Below are 24,448 nucleotides of genomic sequence, written 5' to 3'. Positions count from 1 at the left end.
CCCTATTTAAAAGACAAGATGGTAAGTGATTCAGGAGACCTGTAGCTAAACTGGCTTCTCGTGATAGTTTTCAAAGCTGAAGTGCAGGGAAAGATTCAGTTGGTCATAAATCTTCATGGTCTTCTGCAGCAAACACTTCTAGCCCACCTGCATGCAGGATCTTTGCCCCACCACCGATAACCTTCTCTGGTGCATGCCGCACATGTCCCAAGATCTGAAGGACTCCTCCTTCCCCCCCCTCAGGTCACAACATGCACAAGTCTAGTTAAGCCAATTCTCCCTTTTCTGTCAGGACCGGCAAAGGCATTAAAGGACCAAAGCAACCCTTCTTTGGAGATGGCGTCAAGGAAGTAACCCCTCCATTTATGACTGGAAAGGGCAACCCTCTTTTCTTCTTCCCCTATGTCCTTCAGTGGTCTGGGTGATTGGACTTGTACCATGATGCTCCATGGGTTACCAGCCACAAATGTCTCAATGGAGAACATCCCAGTCCACATTTTCTACATCAAACACCAACTGCACAATCCCTTAAGCTATTAGCAAGGGGCCAGGAGCAGGACAAAGGCCTTGCATTACAGCGCTGAACATTAAAGGAGCATCCTCTGTGTGAATAATCTCTGGAGTGGCTGATCTGTAGAGCTGGCAAGTTGCGATCTGCATCAGAGGACTTGCCCCAACTTGGAGCAGTTCAACCCCCTACCCTTGCTCATCTCCCCACTTTGAAGATCTCACTTCTCTTAATAAAATTAAATCCCCCCCCGGTTCAGGCTCGGTCCTGTTTGCTGAGTACCAATACGTTGCCTGCTGCATTTCCTACAGAGAAGCCAATGCACCGCCACTTGCTTCCCGAATGGAAGAGGAACTCGATGACACCGGTTTGTCTGCTCAGGAAAGCAAAAAGCCACGGCACTGCCAGTTCCTGTGCGAACGCTGGCTCGTGCTTTTAATGGTGCTGGTTATTAAAATAAAAACATAAGCTGCTAGAATAAGAGCACAGGTGCAAATGGATTTGCAAAGTGTGAAATGCAGCGTGTACATGCCTGGCGGGTGTGGGGGGATGGAGGCAGCTGTGAAAGCAAGAGCCACCACATGTAGGTGTTGGTAGCATAGGCAGCCTGGTGCAGGGGACTGAAGGGCCTGTATGTGCCACTGGGATTAGGCTAGGCTGGAAATCTGGCACTTATCTAACAGCAAATGCCTTTCATTGCCTATATAATTTGAAGGTACATAGGGCTTTTGACAGGCATCCATGTCCATACATAAGCACATACATTTAAGGCTGCACCCAGGGCCTTAAATGATTTGACAGCATATCTCTTAACTGTAAAATCTCAGCTTGCTCCTCTAGGTACAAACATAGCCCTAAGCTTGCCAGGAAGTGTCACAGCTTCATAAATTCTCCGAACAAACCTCCTATTCTTGCCATTCCGGCAGAATTATTAAATCTATCAGCCACAGATGAATGTATCAATTTATCTTAATTTCTGAAAATACACTGAGCCTCTTTCAGTTAAAACCTCATTTTTCTGCCACACAATGGAAGAAGAAAGGGGGTCTTTGCTGAGATTAATTAGAGGGAATTTAGCCCGCCATAAATTACCATCTCTGGACTGAAATAAAATGCACTGTTTCAGAAAGGATAAGCAAACAGATGAATGAAGTAGTCTTATTTCCTGCAGATCAAGCAGCACGACTGTCTGTGAAGGCATTAGAAAGACAAAGGGCTTGCATAACCACTGTCATCACTCTCGGAAACTAGCGTTTTCAAAGGGGACCAAGGGAAAGAGGATGAATGCCACCTCTGCCCCCTCCTGCAGGGAATTGCATTACGACACACTTTCTTTACACATAACACAGAGCGGATAAATGGATCCGACTGTAATGGCATCTCCAAGGGAGGATTTATTCTTCCTCCTCCCAACCGAGCGAGGGCAAGAGACCTCCAATATGGCTTTATTACGTTGCCTTCTGTAAAGAATAGGAGAAAAAAAAGCGTTGTTTGTTGTGCGGTAATTGCCCGAAGAATGCAGCGCGATTGGTCTCTGAACACCATCAAGTCGCTCCGATTTGGGAAACGATTTGGTGACAGAAACAAACAAGACAGGACTGTTCGCTGGGGGAGGGACTCTGGCTGCTTGCACCGGACTGTGCATTGTCTGTCTAATCGCCGCGACCATCTGTTGGACCCATGCTGAGGCATCTAGTTCATTTCGGTGGCACCCCGGACCATATGACTGAGAAACCCTAATGGAGTCTCTTAAAGGAAACTGCAAATTAAGCCACCGAAAAGCAGAATTAAGCAGATTTCTTTGCTGAATTCCTCCCAGGCTCCGGGCGGGGCAGGGATGAAGATGACGTTCAGCAGCTTGCATGAAGCAGTGGAGCTGGTGAACCCTCAAACCAGAGCGTGTTTTGACTGGCTCAGTCTTTCAACAAGTAACCGAACCTCCCCATAGGGAGGTGAACAGTCAAAGTCATCACGCGCTACTCTACTTCCCAGGTCCTGGGGGTTTATGCAAGCCAAGTTAGTGGTCACCATCTAGTTCCTAGCACACAGGCACCAAATCAATTGCTGCAAATTTTCTAAACTGGTCTTGCTTTTCTGCATCAGGATAAAGACCAGCAGCTGGATAAGTACAGCAGTGCCTGCACGCTGGGCCTTGTCCAGGTGACAAAAAGGATTACACTCTTTGGGATATGTATGTCCATATTGCACAGGGCAGGATACTGCAGACATGCCAGAGCTAGCTCAGGTTATGGGAGCACGCTTCTCGGGGAGGATTTTCCCAGTGGGACTCTGTACTAACATGGTGAGGAGGCTCCTGGTACCCGAGATCAGTTGGCATCTGGAACTCTTACAGGAGTTAAATATACCGTTGCATTGGGTATTGTATTTAAAAGGTGCAAGATTCACAACTAGCAAGACAGTGTGAACATATACTGTTGCATTGGGTATTGTATTTAAAAGCTAAGAGAGCAATACACTGCCATGCTTCAGGATAAGAACTGGCACCCACGGCGAGCAGCACAGAAGAAATTCCCCTTGCTGTCACCTGTCTTGTGCTTCCTGCCAGAGTCCAGGTACTGGCCTCAGCGAAGGACTTGTTTCATCCCGGGCGGCAGTTCCCAACTCCTACAGGAGTTCCAGAGCCAGGACAAAATGCACCAAAGCAGAGCATCTCAACGTGCACGGAGAGAGGAGGGGAGGGTTTCTACACACCCAAGGCTGACAAAGCACGCAAGATACAGGGCATTTCAGCAGCATCGCTAATAGCAGGTTTCCTGAGATCCGGGAGCGTCTGGGTGTTTAGCAGTCAGTCACTTCTGGGCCAGGAATAGCTCCTTTGTGCGATAACTGTGCCCTGTCAGAGCTGCTCTCAGAAATTTGGGAATTGTCCCCCTGGATGAAACAAGTTCCCATTGAGGCCAGTACTTGGACTCTGGCAGCGGCCAGACACAGAAAACACGAGATGGGTGACAGTAAGGGGAATTTCTTTTGTGCTGCTCGCCCAGGGGTCAGTTCCTATCCTGAAGCACAGCAGTTTACAGCTCTCTTAGCTTTTAAATACAATGCCCAATGCAACCGTATATGTTCACACTGTCTTGCAGGAATTCCAATAAACTCGTGGCTTTGTGACATCCAGCGGCACTGGGTTCCAGTTTGATAGGGCGGTGTACACGTTACTTTACCCATGAGCTTTTGCCTGTTGGGTTTAATGAACGTCCCCCTGTTCTTGAGCTGTATTTGCATTTACCTCTTCTTATGCTATGGCATTTTTATAACCATTTTAAATACTCTCTTCCTTCCCTTGCTAATCCACGGTCAGACAGCCTCACTAACTGGTGCTATGACCAGCCCCCTTCCCTGTAAATGCTGCTCCTAGCATAGACCCTGGCAGTGCCCCTGGCATTTGTTCTGTTCACTATAAATTGACTAGATCATTAATGCTTCTTTGTTTTAAACATCCTTTTATTACTGTGCCAGTTCTCTTGCACATTATTCCTTCACCCCCCCCGCCCCAACCCTTCAAACATCCTTTCGTTACATCCACACATGCAAGATCATGAGATAATTTGTGCTCCATGCCTCAGAGCCTTTTTTTCTTTTCAAGATCTTTTCAAAGCAAAAAAGTAGTTTCCAGAGAAATGTGGCTCACCTTAAAGGATATTTCATACTGTTCTCCTCCCCATATCTCCAGACCTGCATCATACCCTCCCAGCTCCCAGAACCACTTTCTATCGACTGCAAACAGTCCTCCGGCCATTACAGGAGACCTGGAGGAAAAACCAGACTCCGCATTACAAACATTAAAAGACACAGAGCCCCCGCTCAACATCATTAACAAGGAAAAAGATAGCCCATAAATATTTCTTGCCTCCCGCTCCTGCCAACCAAGGAGCTAAACTCCCTTCAGAGTGACTAAAAGCCACTACTCAGGCCACATGGTTCACCCTCAAGTAACACAAAGCCCACCCTTACCTATGGGAACTCAAGTTATATATCCCCTGCAAGAGGCCACAAACCAAACCTGGGTCCCATGGCGGGATTACAGTTCTCCAGCCTTTGGATGCAGAAGTTTGACAAGGTGCTGCTGTCCTTTAATGCCAGCAGCAGGGCAATTTGTTAGAAAAATGATTTCTGTAATGCACTGTAATCATCACAATCCCTCTAATTAGCATTCTGCCTCTTTTTTTTTTTTGAACCGGGGAACAACATATTTTAGCGGCTGCAGTGTGTTTGTTGTTTTTGGCACAGCGTTAGGGATGCTAACATGTCTTTGAAGGATCCTGGTAGTAATTGACTGTATTAAATGTTATGCATTACGACTTTAATGAAATATTAACTTCTGCAGAGATTAGGTCTGCAAAAAAACGGCCGTAAAAAGGAGAGAGTGTTCACAGCCACTGGCCTGAATGAAGCCTATTACCTAACAAAATAAGTAACTGAGAGAGACCAAGGGTACCTGACTGCCAGCTTGCAACTCCCAGAAGACTGAGGTGTAAGCCAACCCTGTAACAGGGCACCTTTTGTTAGCCAGCTATTACCACGCCGCGTTTCAGCAACTTACTCGAAAGGGTCACTGGGATCGGGTTTCTGTAACTCGGGAGGAATAGGGATCCGCTTGTAATACATCTCCCAGTCAAATGCCCCCCGCATCGCATCACCAGCTTGGGTCTCATATCCAAAGTGATCGTGGTCAATCACGTCGATCATTGGGCACACGATTGTCTTGCGGTTTCGGGCGATGCGGTCTGGGGGAAAAAAAGGTTGACAAGACTGTTAGGAAAGCTCCTACCAGGAGGTCCCTGCCACCACTAATTAGAAAATATCACATCTACGGCTTTAGGTTGGCTCCTCTTAATACGTCTTCATGAATCATGGAAGCTGCCTCAATCAGCATGGAGAACTGCTTCATTTTGCTGTATTTCTATTATTCTCCCTAACTGCAGGTGGGCAGTTTGGTGAATATAACAGTACTGGCTACAGCTAGGTGCCATGAGATGCCTGACACACCTCCGCTTGGATCTGGGATATTTCTGGTTCCAAGGAGGCTTGTGTTTCTCTTGGACAGAGGCACCACCTTGTACCAACTTACCTGGCATTTCATGTATTTGACACCCCTGAAGCACTTAAGTCATGCCGACTGTACAGAAATATCAGGCGCTAATACTACAGCAAGCATCACTAAGGTATCAGAGAGAAAAAACCCAAACCTCTCTCAAACCCACCCGCTGATCCAGTGCTGCTTAACGTGGCGCGGTACGTACAGAGTGACTTGCACGTACTGAGTCTGTTGTCCCTGTTTTGCCACGAGACCTGAATGTGAACCCTGCTTGCATTGGTCCAAAGCTACTGCAACAGCACACCGTGCCACTTCACCCCAATAACCTTTCCAGTGCCGTGCTCGAATTGGGCAGGAGGCAATTCAGACTAATGGCATAACGAATCTTAGCAGCATCTAGAAATACAGCTGTGCCTCCCCCTCAACATCTTTCGGCTGAACAGTGCAAGACAGGACTCATTTCTGCCTAAACATCTGGAACTTGTTAAACACTGTTTTTCTTAGCTAGATGTTGCTTTAACTAGAGGTTGGCTTGTTTAAGAGCTGAAGCAGCAGATAATATATTTTAGACTCCATTGCACTTTTGCAACAAAAGCCCTTTTTTTATAAATATAAATAAAATTTAAACGGCATTTCGGCTAATTTTGTTCCCATTCCCTGGGGTGCAGGAAACTGCAAATATTTTACGCTGTGCAAAATTAATGCTCAGTGCAAACCTGACGGGCTGTGAAAGAAACAGCATTACCATTTGAGAATCCAGCTGACAAGTTTTCAACTGTGTTTTTCTCTGTGTGTGCCTACTATTGCCATGTTTTACTAGACGGATAAAATTCCCACCTCAAAGGCGGTTGCATTTTAACGGCACAAGTCACTTGCAGCAGGGTTGTGAAGAGCCTGGATTAAAAATGATGTCGAAAACCAACCACCATGCAGCCTGAAGTTGACTGGATGTTGGAATCAGGCGACTGGCTTTGTAGGCGAAGCCCTTCCAGTCCTAGGATGATCTCCAGCACCAGGCCTGGCACGGTTCACGCAGCAAAAGGAGGTTAAGTGGCATCATCCCACTCAATCTGATTGCGGTGCTAAACTAGGCAGCAATTTGGCACAAGTAGGAGCCTCTTTTCAAGAAAGTCCCAGGATCAGCGAAGTAAATGAGCGACAGATCAGAACTAAGAAATGCAGGAAACAGGCAGCTTCTCCGAAGAGGATGTTCTTTGTTTAACAAGTTATGTGCAAAAGGAGTTTTCCTTATGGAGACTAAACACACACGTTCAGGGCATACGTTCCACCCTTTGTACTATCCACCCCCAAAATATTTCCCATGTGCCTGCGGGCTATGAAGATACTTAAACGTATTTCCCCATAAACAGAGTTGAGTGCTTTTCAAAGCAAAAAAAAAAAAAGAGAAACACCAGATCCACTTTGCGCCCAGCCACCAGTTCCTCTCCCCAAGCTACAGACTGACCACTTAAATGGCCTGCTTTTCCAAGAAACTATCAATTATGCAAGAATTCTCTTACAGGGGAGAAAGGCAAGCATGATCTCTGCTTTTAATTAAAAACAACCAATTTAGGAGGCTATTGGGAGCTTTATGACTTGCACGGAGAAATGCACCATGTTGGAGGCTACAGGGGACTGACCATTCTCCTTGGGTTTTCTTAGAAAGCCAGGTTTCTGGCTAGTCATTTATGGCCTTCTTCAGATACTTCTGAAGGAGAAGGGCAAAGACCCGGACAACAGCAAACCCAATGCTGATGTCTATCAGGCCGAAGAGCAACTTTGGACAACATTTCAAGTCACTTCCTTACCTAGCAGAGGCGGTAGCCAGTTGACGTTGGCCTCGCAGTGAGAGTCCAAGAAGGTGATAACGTCTCCTATTGCCACAGAGGCACCCAGCATTCGTGTTCTTATTAACCCTTCTCTCTTCTTGGTTCGGAGGATCCTCACGCTTGGAAACTGGGCCATATAATCCTCCAGGCGCTTCTTGAGATGTTCTGTGGGTAAAAGAACCAAAAGTTCAAGGTGGCAGCAACTGCATCATTAAAATGTCTTTATTTTCTTCCCATGCCTAAAAGCCATTTTTGGGGATACAGTACAGAGCAGCTTTTAACTATTGCTTTAAACAGGAAAGAGCCTCTGAGCAAGGCAGAAGGGGAACAGCACCATATATTTCAGCCCACAAAGTTGAACGTTCACTTGCGATCTGCACTTTTGGAGACAGACGTGAGAACAAGGTAAGCAGTGACTCGATCCTCTAGAACAGTTTCAAGAAAGCCAAAAACCTCATGGGATTAGTTTTCCTTGAATCTTGTCATGCGCCCAACATTCATGTTCACTTCTGCACAAGTAGAAAGTGAACCCCTCTCTTCCCAGCCAAGCCCTCCTCTTCTACAAACCAGCAAGAGAAAGGGATGTGGTTAAGTGTGGGCAAGGCACTTGGATGCTCTAATGCCTGGGGTCATACAAGCAACTATAGATACAGATATGTGGAGAGGCATTTCCTGGGATCCCCGCGCCACTGTGCACACTCCTGGCCAGCCCTCAGCTGGGGTATCACGGGCAGTACTGGTCAATCACCTTCCAGAAAAAGGAATTCAAAACCGGCCCGGGGCAGAGGAGGACTACAGGAGCGGTTTTCAACCTTTCTGGACTCAAGACACCCCTCCATAATATGTGAGCTGAGTGGCACCCAAAGGCAAACACAAATTTAGTTTTTACAGATTTATCTGTCCTCTTTGCAGAGGGGCTGGGGGGATCATTCAGGCAGGGACAAGCCTGAGACTGCATTTATCTATTTAGCTTTATCTGCATATCTCCTCCTAGATCCTGGCACTCTTCAAAGGATCTGGTGGCACCCCAGGGTATCCCTCACCCTGCCTGAGAACCACCAGGCTGCAGAGATGGACGGCTTCTTGCAGGGAAACTAAACAGGCTTGGCTTGCTCGGCCTAGCAAAAACGAAAAGCAGAGAGGGGATGTGATTGCTATCTATAAATACATCATGGCAGTAAGCCCCGGGGGGGAAGAGAGCTCTTACACTGAAGGACAATGTTGGCAGAAGAACAAATGGGTATGAACTGGCCATGAATAAATTTGGGCTGGAAATGAGGTTTCGGCTGATTAGAAAGGTCTGGAACGACTTCCCGAGGGGAGCTGCGGGTACAACTGCTAGTTCGACGGTGAAAGGGATCATCCGACGTGGCGGCCCACGACTGCAGGGCACTGGACCGAAGCCAGAGGGGTCACATTGACTCTCTCTCGGGGCTGCCTGTGTGTACATTAGCTCCTACCAAGCACTCAGGAGAGGCTTTTATTCCTCATCCGAGCCCTGGCGTCTTATTTTGGGCAAGCACAGGCAATCATAGGAGCTAATACATACCTTGCATTTCAGCTGTGATGCTGCCATCATCTGCACTGATTCAGTTAATGCAAACCCTCTTGAGTATTCAGCCCTTAAAGTACTCCTGGTAGCAAGGTACTCCCCACCCAAACCCCTTTTTGGGGCCTGATTTAAAACCTCTGGTAGCTTTTCATGGGCCCAAGCTCATTTTCATATTTGTCTGATGTATCTGTGCAGCTGGAGCAATTAAAATATATGCATAGGCTGGGCGCCCCAATAAAACCTTTACTGCCTCATACTTTCTAGCAAAGGCTAATTCTTTCTCCTTGCTCTTTTCAAGTCACTTCTGAATAGAGCCTCTGCAGCAAGCAGGACTTAATTTTCTCTAATTGAGTGGATAAATCTTTCAAAAAAGAGACTCTGAGACCAGACAAGATATTTATACTATAATAGTCCTCATGCAGCCACTGAACAGGCAGTAACTGGTTGGTTTTTTTTAAATTATTATCAAAAGAAAAAAAAAAAAACACCAAAAAAACTTTTCGTTATAGCACAGACTGATGAGACTACATTAAGGAAGCAAGCAAAAATCCCCCGCTGCCCCCACGTTAAGAAAGAAAGCAAAATCCCCAAAGCCAGCCAAATCCATGCTCAAGCTATAAACTTTGCTTGGTCCCAGCTGCCCCGTGCACAGACCAAAGCAACCAACACTGAAAGAGCTGACACCAATTTATATAATAATAAAAAGAGGAATGCAAGAGCTATAGGTTTTGACCGTCCCTACACCGACTCATAGGGATCACTGCATTTGCTTCATTACGGGCCCATGGTTATTACTGCATCCGATGAGCTGGACATAAAGCATTAATGAGTCGCAGATCTGTTGGAGCTTCCCAGGAACGTAAGTGTTGAGGGGCCATGAAACCACTTCTCCTTCTCTACGAGAGGACGAAGGAACAGGACAAACGTCTCATGCTAAAGAGCTCCGGTCCTCTTGCTTCTTCCCTGCACATAACGCCAAGCCTTGTACGTGCTGGTGTTTGGCAGTCTTGCAGGTGTGCTCCACATCGGGGCAGGTGCACCCCGGGCGACACAGGCAGCCAGACTAAAGGACACGCACTTCCAGCAGTGCCTACCTGCAAGGGGTCAGTAGAAACAGCCACGTTACTCCGACTGTCTTGATGGGGCTGGAGGTGACAGCAAGTGGGAGAGTCGAAGAGAAACAGCCGAGGCCTCGCCATAGCTCAGGATGCAGCGTGAAGGCTGTTTTACAAATAACTATTGCCAGAGACACGTGCATGATTAGCAGTCATTAATGAAAAGATAATAATGAAGGATTCACTCTACTAGCAGAAGACAAAAGGGTGTTGGAGGGGCAGAATTTTTTCCAAGATCCTGTTTTCGCCAAGGCACCAGCAATTTTGCCCCCTAGGTCCTGGTACAGCAACATCCCAAGGGTGGGCTTTTCAGGGGCTTTATAGTTGGGATAAGAAGCAATGAGCACTTCCTTCCTCCTTATCAAATTGCTCCTATAGAGCAAGATTTTTCCCTAAATGCATCCAGGGAGCAATGCAGCAGGTGATGTTACAGGCAGTATTGTCTGCAGAGGTAAGCGAACCTTAAAACAGCCTTCTACTGCTGGCTGTCTGGATAAGGGTCGATTCACAGGAGAAAAAAAAGCCCCGTTTAAGATGCTCTCTCTTTGTGTTTACTGTCCTCAGCATGTAGCTGGATATCCCACCTAATTGTTTTGCTTCTAACCATCAAACTAAGTAAATAAAAAAGAGCAGCTTGGAGCTACAGAAATCATTAGACTGGTCTTTTCTTCGCAAGCCAGAGTCCCTTGGAAAGGTAAAACATGCAAGAATTCTCCCCCAACAACCAGGACAGATGTACAGCTACACACAACGGCTCATGACTGCCTGGCTGCTAGCAGTGCGTTGTGCATGGCCAAGTAATGCAAAGCCACACAAGCTGGGGCGATCCTTAACCTGTTGCAGTCAATAGGAGAGGCTCTGAAAAATCAGTGGGTGCTGCCCGATACAGCCACGGGCCTTCCTGCCCAGGTGGTGCCCATGCACGTGATGCGGTGTGCCATCTTCTGCCGACTGCAAGAGGCGATTCCCCGCAGCTCCATCCAGCCACTACAGAAGACACGATATTTCACTAAACACTAATCCTAAATTTGTGATGAAAGGCAGGAGGAGCTAGCAAGGTGCTCCTGTATCCTTTCCTCTGCTAAAGAAAGGTGACAGGGCTTATTAGACCCTCACAGCAGTCCCACACCAAACAGCTGCTGCTTTGAAAGGGAAAGAACAAAAGGAAACCATGCCCGAGCTGCCTTTTCTCTCATCCCCTTCTCCACCTTCCATCTCTAGCAACATCATTATGACAGCATTTTCAAATTTTTGTTTTTTAAGAAGAAGCCTCAAACAAACACGTTTTTATAAGTCGGCATTAACCGCTACAAAATTTTATGGGGCTTTAAAAAAATATATTATGGCACCTTGTCAGACTGAGTGATTTTTATTACAAGGGCAATTTTCTTTAATGAAAGTTGTTAGGTAAACTGGATGAATTCCAGTGGCTGCACACAGCGCGCAGAGTAATACAGCCATATAAACGAGTGTAAGATTATCTGTAGATTAAAAAAAATAGGCTGGTAGCAGGCTGACAGGCTTTGTAATAAATATGATGTACAATTTATATATTAACATGACTAGTCAGGACTACTTAAATCGTTTGCTTGCTTGATTTTGAACTGTAAATAAAGCTTCTCACAGAGAAGGAACAGCAGCTCCAATAAGAAGGACTGCTTTCAAATTTCACCCACTGAAAGTTGGGCACAACAGAAAAGTCTTCTCCTGGCTCAGGTCTGTTTGTATCCTTCATCCCTTCCCTTTCCTGGAAGCACAGCATCCCGGTGCAAGAGCTGCTTCCAAGTGGCACGAGGCTCACTGCAGCACGGACAGCCTTCCTGGGCTGGCCATTACTCTGCCCCACTCGCCCAGTTTGTGGTCAGGATATTGCATCCTTACCCAGTCAAGTGGTGCCTGTCAGGAGGAGAAAGGGAATTTTGTAATCTAAGTCGCTCTTAAAAGGCATAACGGATTCCAGATTTGATGCGTCTTAACCCGATTTCACTGAAAAAAACCAACAAAAACAAAAACAAAAAACCCCGGCTCAGCTGGCAAGTAAGAAGAATAAACGATATATTTCCTCATTGCCAACTGTGCCAAGTCGGCATCTGACTATCGATCTGGGTCCATTCCACATCACGCTGCCACACAGGATAATTGAGCTATTGCCTTTGCTGACTCCCATTCAAACCCAGGGGTGGGTCGATAACTTGTTTTTACTGTGATGGGAGTTTGAGTAAGTTGGTTTCTCACAAAGGAGCTAGAGAAAGAGAGCATGCAATCCTTTGCCTTACAACATGGTTTTAAGCAGCAGTTCTGCCACTGCTCTGACTTAGAAACAGATATTCCCCTCATGTGGGCTGCTTTGGAGGTACCAAGGATTATCCCCGTTTTGGGCTCCGTGTGGTTCCAAGCAGCTTGGCAGACCAGAGTAGGCCGCTACGTGAAGCTTCGCCAGGTCATCTCACCACAGGCCGGGAGCTGGAGATAGTTGGCATGAAATATCAAATGAATATATGCTTGGAAACAGTACTGAATGACATCAGTTGCATGCCCTTCATAGACCTGTATGTCCCTCGAACGGCAACGCAGAGTACGCATGCTGTACTTTACAGGAGAGCTGCAGTCATGCCACCTTCGGCTGCTGCTATTGGCTTAAGGGGCCTTGAAAAATTAAGCTGTGTCAGGCCTGATGAATACTTGAGATGCTTCAAGAAAGAGGCCTGCGCTTCAGAGAGAAGGTGCTATTCTTCACTGAGGGATAAGGGCTGGGGAAGATGCATCACAAGGGAGACTTAAGCACAGGATCTTGGCTAACAGAGCAGAGAGGCTGGGAAATGGGGAATGCACTTTTGCTGTTAACAGATACCAATAGGGCTGAGGTGCCATAAAGCCTCATCAGCTCTTGCTGGTTTTGTGTTTCAGAGGAAGAGAGCCAAGTGCTCTGTGCAATTCCCCATCGCTCAGCCTTCGAGCATTAACTTTACACCACAAATGGCTTCCACCACTGGCTTGTGCATTCATCCCATTGCACTTGGACAATCATCTTCACAATGGATGGATTCAGTGGTGCAAACACTTGAAATCTAGTCAGGAAAACACCACCTGTTGAGGAGGGACACATGTAAAACTGGGCTAAATGGCAGTGCTTTGGCTGGTGTGAGCTCCAAGGCCAGGTGTGCACAGCCCCTCAAATCCCTTTGCTTCCTGCCAAGTGGAGTGGAAACACAGGGCAAAGTATTAACTTTGACAAGAGCCTTGATCTCGTCTCGGAAGCAACTCCATCCTTGTGCACGTCAGCTGAAAACATTAGGTATACTGCGTTTTTACAGCTCGAGAATGGGAGAAGTTACCTCGCCACCTTTTTTAGACAGCCAGGAGGAAATTTATTTTCAGTTCAGTTTTAGGCATTCAATTTGACCTGCAAGACTGACGCAGCAGCAAACACGGGCTGCGTCCTTCATCTGCTGGAGCCTCCACCTTCCATTCCTCGAATGCATCTGCCCAGCAGTGCCACCATACAAATTTATATGCCCCCAAGCACTTTGCATTCAGAAAATGCTGTCCTGAAAGAGGAAGAGGGCCAACATCTCCTTGATAATGGCCAGCTTCTTGCATCCTGGAGCAACGCATCGTTTCTGGTGTGTATGGAATCAGCAAAGAGCGGGCTGTCAGAGCACTATAAGGTGCGACTGCCAAGCTGTGCTTTTACAGGTCCAGAAAACTGCTTCTGCACAAAGCTGAACAGCATCAAGGGGACACGGGGGCTGGAACAGAACTGATATGGATCCTGTTTTGTGCTCCAAGCCTCTGCCACAGGCCGGCAGTGCCAATTCCAGCCAAAGTGGAAAGCTGCATTTTCTCCAGAAGTTGCTTTGGCCAAACCTAAAACGCAACTGCCTGCTTTTCATTTGCTTTCCCATTATACCTCCCAGGTTTGCCCCTTTTCTCCCAAATGCATACTTTTAAGATCACAAATGGTTTTATTTACTTAGATACTTGGGTGGGCCGAAGGTGCTGTTCAACAATCGAAGGTTGGATTTCTCCCCTTCCTGAATTTAATCACACATCTGCAAGACAGAGCTCCCTGAAATAAAAGCATTTCATCATTGAAATCAACTTCTCTCCCCTGTTTTGGCAAAGATGAGTAATCCTTTTAAACACAGAAACGCGCTCTTATCCAAACAGACGGCAGCTACGCTACTCTTCATTTTCTTTCATTCTCTATGCCGTTGGTGGGGAGGATAATAAATTGGTTCAACAATCAACAGGTCAACACCACTTCCAATAATAGCAGGTGATCAAGCTGTTCATAGCCTTTCCCATTTTTCCTTCAGCCCTCTGTGCCAAATCTTCATAGAAACCACACGTGCTCACCTGGATGGAGCGAAATAATGACACCTGCTTCTCTGAAGGGGATTCTACCGCAGAACCACACGCATGAAAGTTGAGCCCGCCACGGGATTTGCAATCCCAGTGAACATGGGGCAAGTCACAGAGGAGTTGCAGCTGCTTCAGGAGCCCTTGACTTCCATGCCCTGTCCACAGCACAGGAGGGTGGGTCTGGAGGCAGGAGGAGGAAGGGAGAAAGCCAAAAAACCTTTACATGTGTTGACCAAGGAGCTTGCTGGCATCACCACTCCCTGGCTGATTTGGACTAAGATTAAACAGGACAAGAAATTTCTGAAGATCTTCACATTTGATTCATCTCCTTCCAGCCCAGGTTGGCATGCTTTAGAGCCATATCTAGGAGAAACAAAGCCTTTCATTTAACAAGAGGCACGAGTCTTGAAGATCAGGATTCAGATGCCTGTGAAATGAGATGCATCTCCTCCACATCCAGTTCTGGTCATCTTCGAACAAAATGAACCCTGGTTGGATAGTGCATGAATGCACCTAGGTGCTATACAAACCTGTAGACAGGTACAGAGCATGGAAATACTCCCAACTGTAGGGCATACCCATGTTGCTCCCTCAATAGATGCAAGGAAGAGATAAAAGGCATACACACTCCCATGGGAGTTTCCTCTTCTCTCTTGGGGGGGAAATTATATATCTACTTATCCTTCCGCTGTTTGAGTTTTCACACTGAAATCAACGGATCATGAAAAAGCGAAGTCCAATTATGTTGGCTCCATCCGTTCATAGCTTCTGTAAGCATCGATTCTAATCACCATGTCATAGTACCATGAAGGGAAAACACATAACACCGCTAACTTATTCTGGAGTTAAAATTCTCATTAGTTAACAAGCACTCTTCATTTCCCTTCCTGTTTTATTAAATATACATCAAGATTGAAGTATACAATTAAAAGCTGCTTCAGATCAAATGGAGTCAGTAGAAAAAGATGATCTTTATGCGTGGTTAAGCAGTCTTATTTTTTTACTGATTGCTTTTAGCATTCAAAAGAATACTCTCTGTTGCCATAAAAATGAGACTGGTCCTGTTTTCGGCTTGAGAATGCATTTGATATGTCAGAGTATAGCACATAGGTCACCCAGTGCTAAGGACTCATACAGACTTGGTCCCTCTCAGAGTCCTTGAATTGGCATTTATGTCCAGTGACCCCTCAACCCTTTCCAAACAGTTGTTCCTGATTAGCCAGTTCTTTAATGAGAGGGAATATGTGCATTCCCATCCAATGCCAACATCTCTTTCCCATACCTAAACACTTTGTGACCACGTAATGCTGATGGCTTTGATGCATCAAAATAGTCTGAGCCATGACTTGATGCCCATGGTATCCATGCTTGGTGTCTTCAACGCTCCTGCAACTGGGTTAGAAGAATGAGAGATCAAGCTATCCCAAGTCTGAAGAAACCGTCCACCCTTATTTTGCATTAACAACTACATTTTTGCACCTATTAAAGATGAACACCAAATACTGGAAGATTGAATATTTGATAGTGTATCAAGGACGTCAGAAAAAACCCTCAGATTTTTTGGTGGTGTAGCTGGGTGTTTAGAGAGCTAGACATGATTTTCACACGATTCAAACAGACTCAGAAACAAATTAGAAACCCAGGGAGAAAGGAATGGCCTGTTGTGACAGTGGAGCTGGTACAAATGGGCATTTCACGAGAACAGCTGGTCCTAGCCAGTGCTACCTGCTCTTTCACCATTAAAAAAAGAAAATTAACTGCTCCTTGAACTCAGAGTAACAGCATAAGGCCCAGATGGGCAGGGAAGGATGTGGGGGAGTCAGCTGAAGATTTCCAGATGAAGTGTTAAGACATTTAAAGTATTAAGAGTATGTTGCAAGTTGTTCAAGCTTTTGGGGATTAGAAATCTTAGAAAGTTGCACAAGCTTTCTGCAAAAGGCAGTCCTTACTGATTCCAGTGGTGCAATTGTTCGCTTTTACCAACTCTATTCAGGATTTCTTAGCACAAGGGATTGGACCATATCCAAAACAATGCAGCAATGGAAAATTTAAAACCAGCACATATGTTTAATGAAAAAAAAAAAATCTATTCAGAGCACCAACCTTGAGACAGGATAACTTTACTTGGAAGCAACTCCAATGTGCAATTTAGGTCCAAAATTTAAACCTGCCTGTGCTCTGATGGGGCAACAGATTTTAAATACTTCTTTTCATATTTAAGTGGCACAGGAAGATCTATGAGCAATAGTGGATTTACAGTGATTTTTGCTTTATAGGTACAACACAGTCTCTGTTACAGGACCAGGAATTATTAGAGTATGCTAACTTAATTAATATCCACAAATGGGAAAAAAACAAATCAAAGCCATGTTTGGATTGTGCTCCATATGTTAGAAACAGAAAATACTATTTGGCAAATAGAAAGATAACCAATCTGGTAGGAGAAAGAACAAAACAAAACACCCCTCAGTCAAACATCTGACACTTTACTGCAAACACTGCCATGTCAAAAGCAGGATTTTATAGCTTTGGAAAAGACTTGACAATTTTCTTCAAAAACAGATTTTTTTCCTTTACTATCCCTTCTTAACTCATTTTTGGAAAACAAAGATAGCTAGTAGAAGGGGAAGCTGCAGAAATCCAAGGCACTTACCAAACGAAAGACCCATCTTGCATATGTAAGTGCATTCAGTCCTGAAGTGCGTCTTGGGTTGAAGCAACCCACGCTGATACCAGAACCAGAATGCCCAGAAACTAAACCATAAAAAGTGCCTGGTCACCTGCCATATTCATTTGAACCACATAGTATAAGGCCAGGGGTCTGAGAGGGTTTGCAGGAAGCTATTAAGTTTGACCTAATCCCATGTGTTGTTTCTTCTTTTTTTAAAACCTGTTCTGGCCTGTGGTGTTTTCCAGCTTGTCCCGTGGGAGACCACACGAGCACCACACGTAGTGCATTTTGAAATAGGACAGCAACCTGAACCAGATTATGCAATGATTTTGTAGCAGCTATGAGCAGAGCAAGTTGGGATTTTTTTCAAAGATTTCTCCAAGTGTCACCCTAATTCCAACAGTTTCGATGCGAAGATTTTTAATTAAAGAACATTTGGGGGTTGAAACAACTTGGCTTTGAAATTTAAACAAATTTGCTGTTAAGCAAAAGTTTCTAGAGCCAAGATTTGCAATGCTGATTAGAAGAGCTCTACTGTTCTTGCCATTTCCAAGCGTCTCATAGGAAGGGGAGCCCCTCTCCTTCCCGACTCAACCTACAAGTAAACTTTGTGACGGGGGCAAGGACCAATGGAGCTGATACCAACCAACTTCAGGGGCTCCACCGCAGAGTATGGCTGCTTCTATCAAAACCCCTGCATTACAATTCTTGCTTTACCAAGGCTGCCAGTAATGCCCGTTTAGAAAACACACTATGATTAATCGATAATAGACATCACACATATAAAATATAACTGAGGGTGCCTGCATCACATTTCTAATCAACTGCTACAAAGAAACTTCTGTAAAGCATGAAAGTACTGATTTGAACTGCAGCTGGCTGTTATGCCACTATCTTCTTTCTAGCAGACGAGGACACTTACTTCAAGGTGAGGTGAATAAATTAAAGATGTTTTGCTACAATCCACCACTAATGGAAGCTACATACATAGCAGTGTTCACAGCAGCAAACAACGTCGTTAGCTGATGTTTAATAAGCTGTAACAAGAATGAAAAACCTGCTTCAAAACAATCTCGCTTAGTTAGCCAGACATCCTTCCAATGGCATGGTAATTAGCTTAGAAGGACATCGTTTGACTGTAATAAACCGGGACCCTTTTTATCCACCCCTATAGCTCCCCTCTCCTGAACAGTCTTCCAGCAGTGGGCAACTGATGTTTCACTAATTATCTGAGTGAACTAAAAAGCAAACTGCTGGTAAGTATAAAACGCACATACCTGGCTTTGCAACACATTTGCTAGGAAACAGATAATGGGGGCTCTCTCAACGCTCGCGCCTCCTTTCACATGCCTGGGAACCCAGACAACATTTTTAATGCTCTCTGGCTATTTATGAGATTTTAAATGCTCCAGTTCTCATTTCAATGACTTTCTGTCAAGGCATACGCACATTTGGGCGCAGAAATAATACTAACCATCTTCTAGGTTGGAAGAGTTCACATAAAGAATGAAGCACTATTACTCCAAGATGAAATGTCTGTCAAATGAGATCATATTGCTACAGTGGATTTTGGATCCAGTGCCAGATCGACTGGTTATTAACAGGAATCTAAAGTCACATCTATAAAATAGCAGTCAGAGGGAGGAGACGGGGAGAATAAATTAGTTAGACTCTCTGCAAGGCAAGGCAAGCATCCACGCTGGACCATTAGCTAACTTAGCTGGGACACCCCAGGATGCCAGACTTGCTTAGTTCACAAATTTTACTACCGTGCCAATAAGTGATCTGCTGCCTCTTAGCAATGCTGCTGCAATGTAGAGAATGACCACTGCTTCTAGACAGTGGGTAACATTTCCAAAAAGTGCTCAGGTGATTTATGGGCCTGAGGCTCATTAGACTTGCAGCAATGATCCCTTTTGAAGATGAGATCCCCAACCAAACATAACCTTCAATTAGCCATCTCCACACCGGTAAAAGTACTTTCTTAACACAAATGGTGAATGCATTCAGCACCTTCCTTCTAAAGCGCTTAAGGGCTTGCAGTGTTTGCATACGACTTCAGATCATTGCAGCTCTGATCACCAACTCTGGCTCCAATACTCTGCTCCCACCTACAAAACCAGCTGCACGATGAGGGCAATAGCAGAATCCCTCTGGTTGTCATCTACAGCCCCAGCTTCAATGCATCATTCGCGTCCTCCAACCCCTCCCGGAAAATGACGGCCGTCTCAAGGTAGTCACGAGGAACAAAGCTGAGACAGGCTTCCCCCTACCTTGAATGGCATCTCTCAAAAACAGGCAAGTAAACCCTGATTCTCACTGAAGTAGCAGACCTTGCAATGCAAGCTGGACCGAACAACATGGATCATAACATTCAAAGCTCATTCACCTGCAGCTCTGAGCTCCTATACGCTGTCACCTGCTGACAGTGCTCCTCTGCTGTCTATGTTGGGCAGACGGAGAGACCTCCGTGTGAATGAGTGAATGGACATCAATCTGACGTCCAGTCTAGCAAGACACACAAGGCTGTGGCAGAACACTTTAACTTCCTGGACTTTCCATCGCTGACCTCCGATTTATACGGCAAAACTTTAAAAACAAACCCAACTATGAAGCTGCAAAACAAGGAGCCATCCACAGACCGGACTGTGTTAGGTGCGGTCTAAACAAGGACTACCGATTCTTAGCCCATTACCCAGATTAGCTTTTGGGAAACCTTTGTCCCTACGGGTTTATTACTTGTTTGCCTCTCCCCATCCCGCCCCCTCTGTCCACCCCATTTTTCTATTCAAATCACACTTTCTACCTGATGTGCTGCTTTGTGCGAGTCCTTTCACAGCATCTGATGAAATGAACTTAGGCTCATGAAAGCTTAGGCTATATGTCTCCGATTTAATTAGTCTATAAAGTGCATCTCTTCCCTGCCTTCTGCCTGACTTCAGACTAATGCGATTAACTACCTCTCACACCCACTGTCAGATCTCAGTATAAGGTACTGAGCCCAGAAACAGGCAATGGGAGGCTGGTGGTTTGACACAAAAATATTAGCAAGAATATGTTCTACAATAACAAAGAAATCCACTTGTATAAAAGACAAGCCTAGGAATGTCCAATTTGGTCACATTTCCAGTTTCCTTCAATATCCGAGAGTGTCAATCAAGCGTGGCATGCACAAGACAAGGGCACACATCTCTTTAAAACGTATCCAGGAGCCTTCTAGGAGTCAAAATAAATTTGAAGGAGTCTAGAACTACTTCCCAAGGGAAGACAACTGCTTTCATTCTTTGACTTTTAATTTACAAAAAAGAAAAGGAAATTGATCTTTTGACAGGTCCTTAGAGAAAGCAACCTCTGAGCAGTAACTGAGAGTTTTGTTACTAGGCATTGCTAATAAAGACAGGCTGACATCCTTTAACACAGAATACAATAATGTTAAAAAAAACAGACTGTTGGCATAAAAAACATTTTTAGAAGAGGCACCATGTTAGTGTGATTTATATCAATGGTGAGTGGAGAGCATTTTAAGGGTTAAAAAAGAAAAAAAAAAAAACTTAAAAGGATTAATTCAACATTTAGTAAGGACAAACTGGCAACAGGCAATTGTGATCTAAGTATAATTGCTGCACATTTATAAAGATGTACTAACCGCATGCACTCCAGTGCATCTAAGAGAGAGAGAGAGAAAAGCCGGCCTTGTAAAATGGCTGTGTCTACAGATGAAAAGATAATCCTTTTAGCTAGGTAAATCCTTTGCCATTCCATTTAAAGATTAAAAAGAAATTAAAGCATTAAACCTTTCCCCATTTGAGATATTAAAAACATGGTTTCTCTCAATTAAACCCCGGCACTCACGTCTAATGGACGCGGGCCGTCTTCGAAACACACCTGATGTTGCGCAGCTGTCAGACGGGCCGTAGGTTCGAGGCATGCTGCCTCTGACAGCGCCTACCCGCCTCTGACACCTGGGCTCGCTGGAGAGAAAGCAGACTACCACATGGCTGCAACTGCCCAAACAGCCTTGCCCACACCGGCTTTCCTATTCAGGCAATTCTCTTTGTGCATCTATAAAAATCGCTGTTAAGAGGACAGGAAGGAAGGAGACTAACAAGACGAATGAGGACAAAGGGACTGGTCGCGAGCATCTCTGGCCCAACGGGTGACAGAGCCACCCAAGGTAAATCGGGCCTTCCCCTGAATGATATACAAACAAGGCAAGAACGTGGGGCGAAGCTGGAAAGGGTTACGAGGCCGGAGCATGCAGAAGGCGGTAACGGAGAAAAGAGCTGCTGTCCCCGAGGTGGCAAGAGCATTTTCAAGATGCTTTTCAAAGTTTTGGGACAAATATGCAACTAGAACTTAGAGCACCGAGGTCCCCAGTAAATGGCAAGGTCTATAATACTCAACACAGCTTGCTGTTGAAATAAAACCTGGAAGAAGTGGTGAAGGCAAGGCAACAGGGTGGGGTGGTGGTGGGAATGGGAGTGGGGGGAGGCTAGAAGGACAGATATTCCCATGACTCTCCAGCTGTATTTGCACAGCAAAAAACAGAACAAAAAACCCTCTTGGAGGTAGATGAGAAAGTTCAGAGGATCCAAAGAAAGTGTCAGTTTTAGGCAACAGAGAGGGAAAAAGCTCAGTTCCAGCTTCCAGGAGGTGCAAGGTCAAGGGGTTACCCAAGGAGAGCCCCCACCCAGTCCCAGAGGCAGGAATAAAACCTTAGGTTACTGCTGTCCCATCCCTTGCACTTACCCCAAACCCCCTTTTTTTGACCATTACGAACATACATGCACACAAAAAAAGCAAAACCACCATGTTCGCTCTCCCCTCACTTGACCTTTTAGCTCACTTTGAACGCCTGCTCTCAGTTTTATTAGTCTCATATTTGATCTGTGCAAACAAAGGTACAACACTGCCATGAGTCCTAAGTGATGCTCTAATTCTCATTCCTTAACAAGGGGCGATCCCCAAATCTTGCACGCTGTGCCAGTTGCACAAAAGCTGCATTAAAAGCGAGCGAGCTGCATTAAAAGCGAGGGACATTAGTCATCGGGCAAGTGACTGAGCATCGAAATGTGACTGATGTACAGAGTTTCAATGCCGAGCAAAAGCCATTGATTTCTCTTCTATTGAGCTGCGTAGTGAAATAAATAGGATTTATCAGAGGCGCTTGCGAACCCCCCGCGTGGTTTATACATTTCCATTTGCACATGGTGTGTTTTTTTTAAAAAAGCCAGCTTGCACAGCAAGACAGCTCTTCAAATGATTTTCAGCAATTACATCACAGCCCTCCAGCAGACAGTAAAGCTTCGTCTTGAATAATTTAAAAGTTTCCAGTGCTATGAAAGGTGAACAGGGAGAAATACACCATGTTTTGCATTTACGACGAGGCTGCCAAATCCGAGGCTGTTTCATTCCAGACAGAAAAATTTATATGCCGGTAACTACTGTAGCATTTCAGAGACCACAGGCTCCCCTAGATTGTTTTTCTTCTTGATGACTGACTCAACTTCTTCTCTGGGATAAGTGTGGCAATGAGAATTATGGGCAGGCACAAGTGTAGCAGTTAATTCAGTGTCATCTTCCAAGATGTTCCAACTCACTAACTCCAAAGTTTCCCCTTCCCTGAAAACAGCACTGCTGGCGTTCAAGTCTCGTCCCCAGCTGGAAGCGTTTTTGCTTGTGAAAGAACACGAACAACACGCACCACCGACGGGACAGAAGAGTTTGACTGCTGGCACATAACGGTAGCTCACGGAGTGTTTCCCAGCTGCAAGTGCTACGATGCTCCACAGACAAGGGAGGAGAAAGGAGGAGCCAGAGGCTGATGTCCGTCAGACCAGGCTGCGCAACCTCAGCATAGGAGGGGTAGCTTCCCAACTTGGCAGGCATGTACCTGTTAAGGGAAGCTAATTTGGGAGAGGAAAATCCAGAGCAAATGACCCCAGAGTAACTGCATTGTGTCTACATGCTGCTGGCAGTGTGAATACTACTCCTATTTCCATTCAGTCCCTTTGTGAACTAACCGCAAGCTCCTGGGGGTGGAAATGCAGTCAAGAGGACAGCTCATGCAATACGGATGGTGTAACTGCACAGGCATACACAGGAAACAAACTATTTGCTTCACACAGGACCAAGAGGCACAGGTGGATCACAGCTTCTGACCTTTTGCCGTCAGGACCTGGCTCTGACCAGCGACCTAGAAATAACTAGCTCCCTCGGCCATGACCCAAGCAAAAGCAAAGCTGGTTTGCATATTAACTCCTCGCCCACCTCCCCCATACAGTAGTATGGACACTTTTACCAGTCAGCAGCATTATAAAGCAATCAAAAGGCAAACAAATTCGACATCTGACCGTCCCCAGGAGATGCATGATGTACATCGGAGGGGGGAGGAAGAAAAAGAGACTCTTCGTTGACTTAAGGCCATTCTGATAACAATAGGCTCACAGGGATGTAATTAGTGTTCCGCAAGCCAGGATATGAAAGAGCTTAATTTAACTCAGATCAGAATTAATGAATCACTGTTGAAATTAAAACATGAAGCCATAAATCCATGTAGAGCGACCTTAGCTAAGCTTTATGATCAGGAATTCTGAAATCATGATGCATGCTTCAGGCATCTGGATTTTCTGCTCACCCAGAAGGGCTGATGCTATTAGGTTTATGAGCACCTGCAATAATGAAGTGGATGTGTGTGGGGCCTGGGAAATGCACGAGTCCTGTTAAGTCTCTCTACCTGCACACTCAACTGAATACCAAAGTGTCTGCTGGGAGGTGTATGCTGGACAGATTGGGGCCCCATCTTCCAACGACATTTTAGTGCTCCTCCATTGCAGCTAACAGAAGCAACTGAATCTACTTTAAATGTCAAACATTTGTGGTACTTGCTAAATTATTGCAAATGTGTCCAAGGAAAGGGTGCTTTTCTAGCACCTAAGGAAAGCGTTCTTTTCTATTCAGGAACAGACATACAGATGTTTTGGTTCATCAGGAAACAGCATGAGGACTATAATGCTCTGGTTGCCTTACCAGGAATGTGGCTTAAATGCTGGCAACCAGCTGTGTCCAGGTAGAAAACAGGCAGGCAATTATTTCGGGTGGAGAGCCGCTTACCGAGTTTTGGCAAGCTGTCAAGGGCCACATTTTCCTCTCTGGTGCTAGGCAGGGACTTCTGGTTGGGGGTGGGGTGGGGCTGGGCAGGCCTAGCTGCTGGGTCCTGCCACTGGTATCCCCTGGGTCCTACTGCCCCCGTCTCCTGTCATCTTTGACAAGCAGCCAGGAGCAAATAAATACTAATTTTCTAAATTTTTTAGGGGCCCCACAGGTCAGGTAGAATGGCCTGGCGGGCTGGA

General features: G+C 45.5%; 1 protein-coding gene across 1 annotated transcript in view; it reads right to left on the bottom strand.

Annotated features, from left to right (window-relative positions):
- GALNT10 (polypeptide N-acetylgalactosaminyltransferase 10) overlaps window positions 1–24,448 on the bottom strand; it is a 147,641-nt gene that overhangs the window by 18,667 nt on the left and 104,526 nt on the right. The window contains exons 7-9 of the mRNA XM_019534739.1: window positions 7,373–7,558; window positions 5,070–5,253; window positions 4,158–4,275 (exon numbers count right to left, since the gene is read on the bottom strand). Coding sequence (XP_019390284.1) covers window positions 4,158–4,275; window positions 5,070–5,253; window positions 7,373–7,558 — 488 coding nt within the window. The remainder of the gene's footprint in view (window positions 1–4,157; window positions 4,276–5,069; window positions 5,254–7,372; window positions 7,559–24,448) is intronic.

Source organism: Crocodylus porosus, unplaced genomic scaffold (genome assembly GCF_001723895.1).
Source record: "Crocodylus porosus isolate Cpor-Errol unplaced genomic scaffold, CroPor_comp1, whole genome shotgun sequence".
Taxonomy (NCBI): domain Eukaryota; kingdom Metazoa; phylum Chordata; order Crocodylia; family Crocodylidae; genus Crocodylus; species Crocodylus porosus.
The sequence above is the reverse complement of the archived record's forward strand: the minus strand, read 5'-3'. Positions and strand labels throughout refer to the sequence as shown.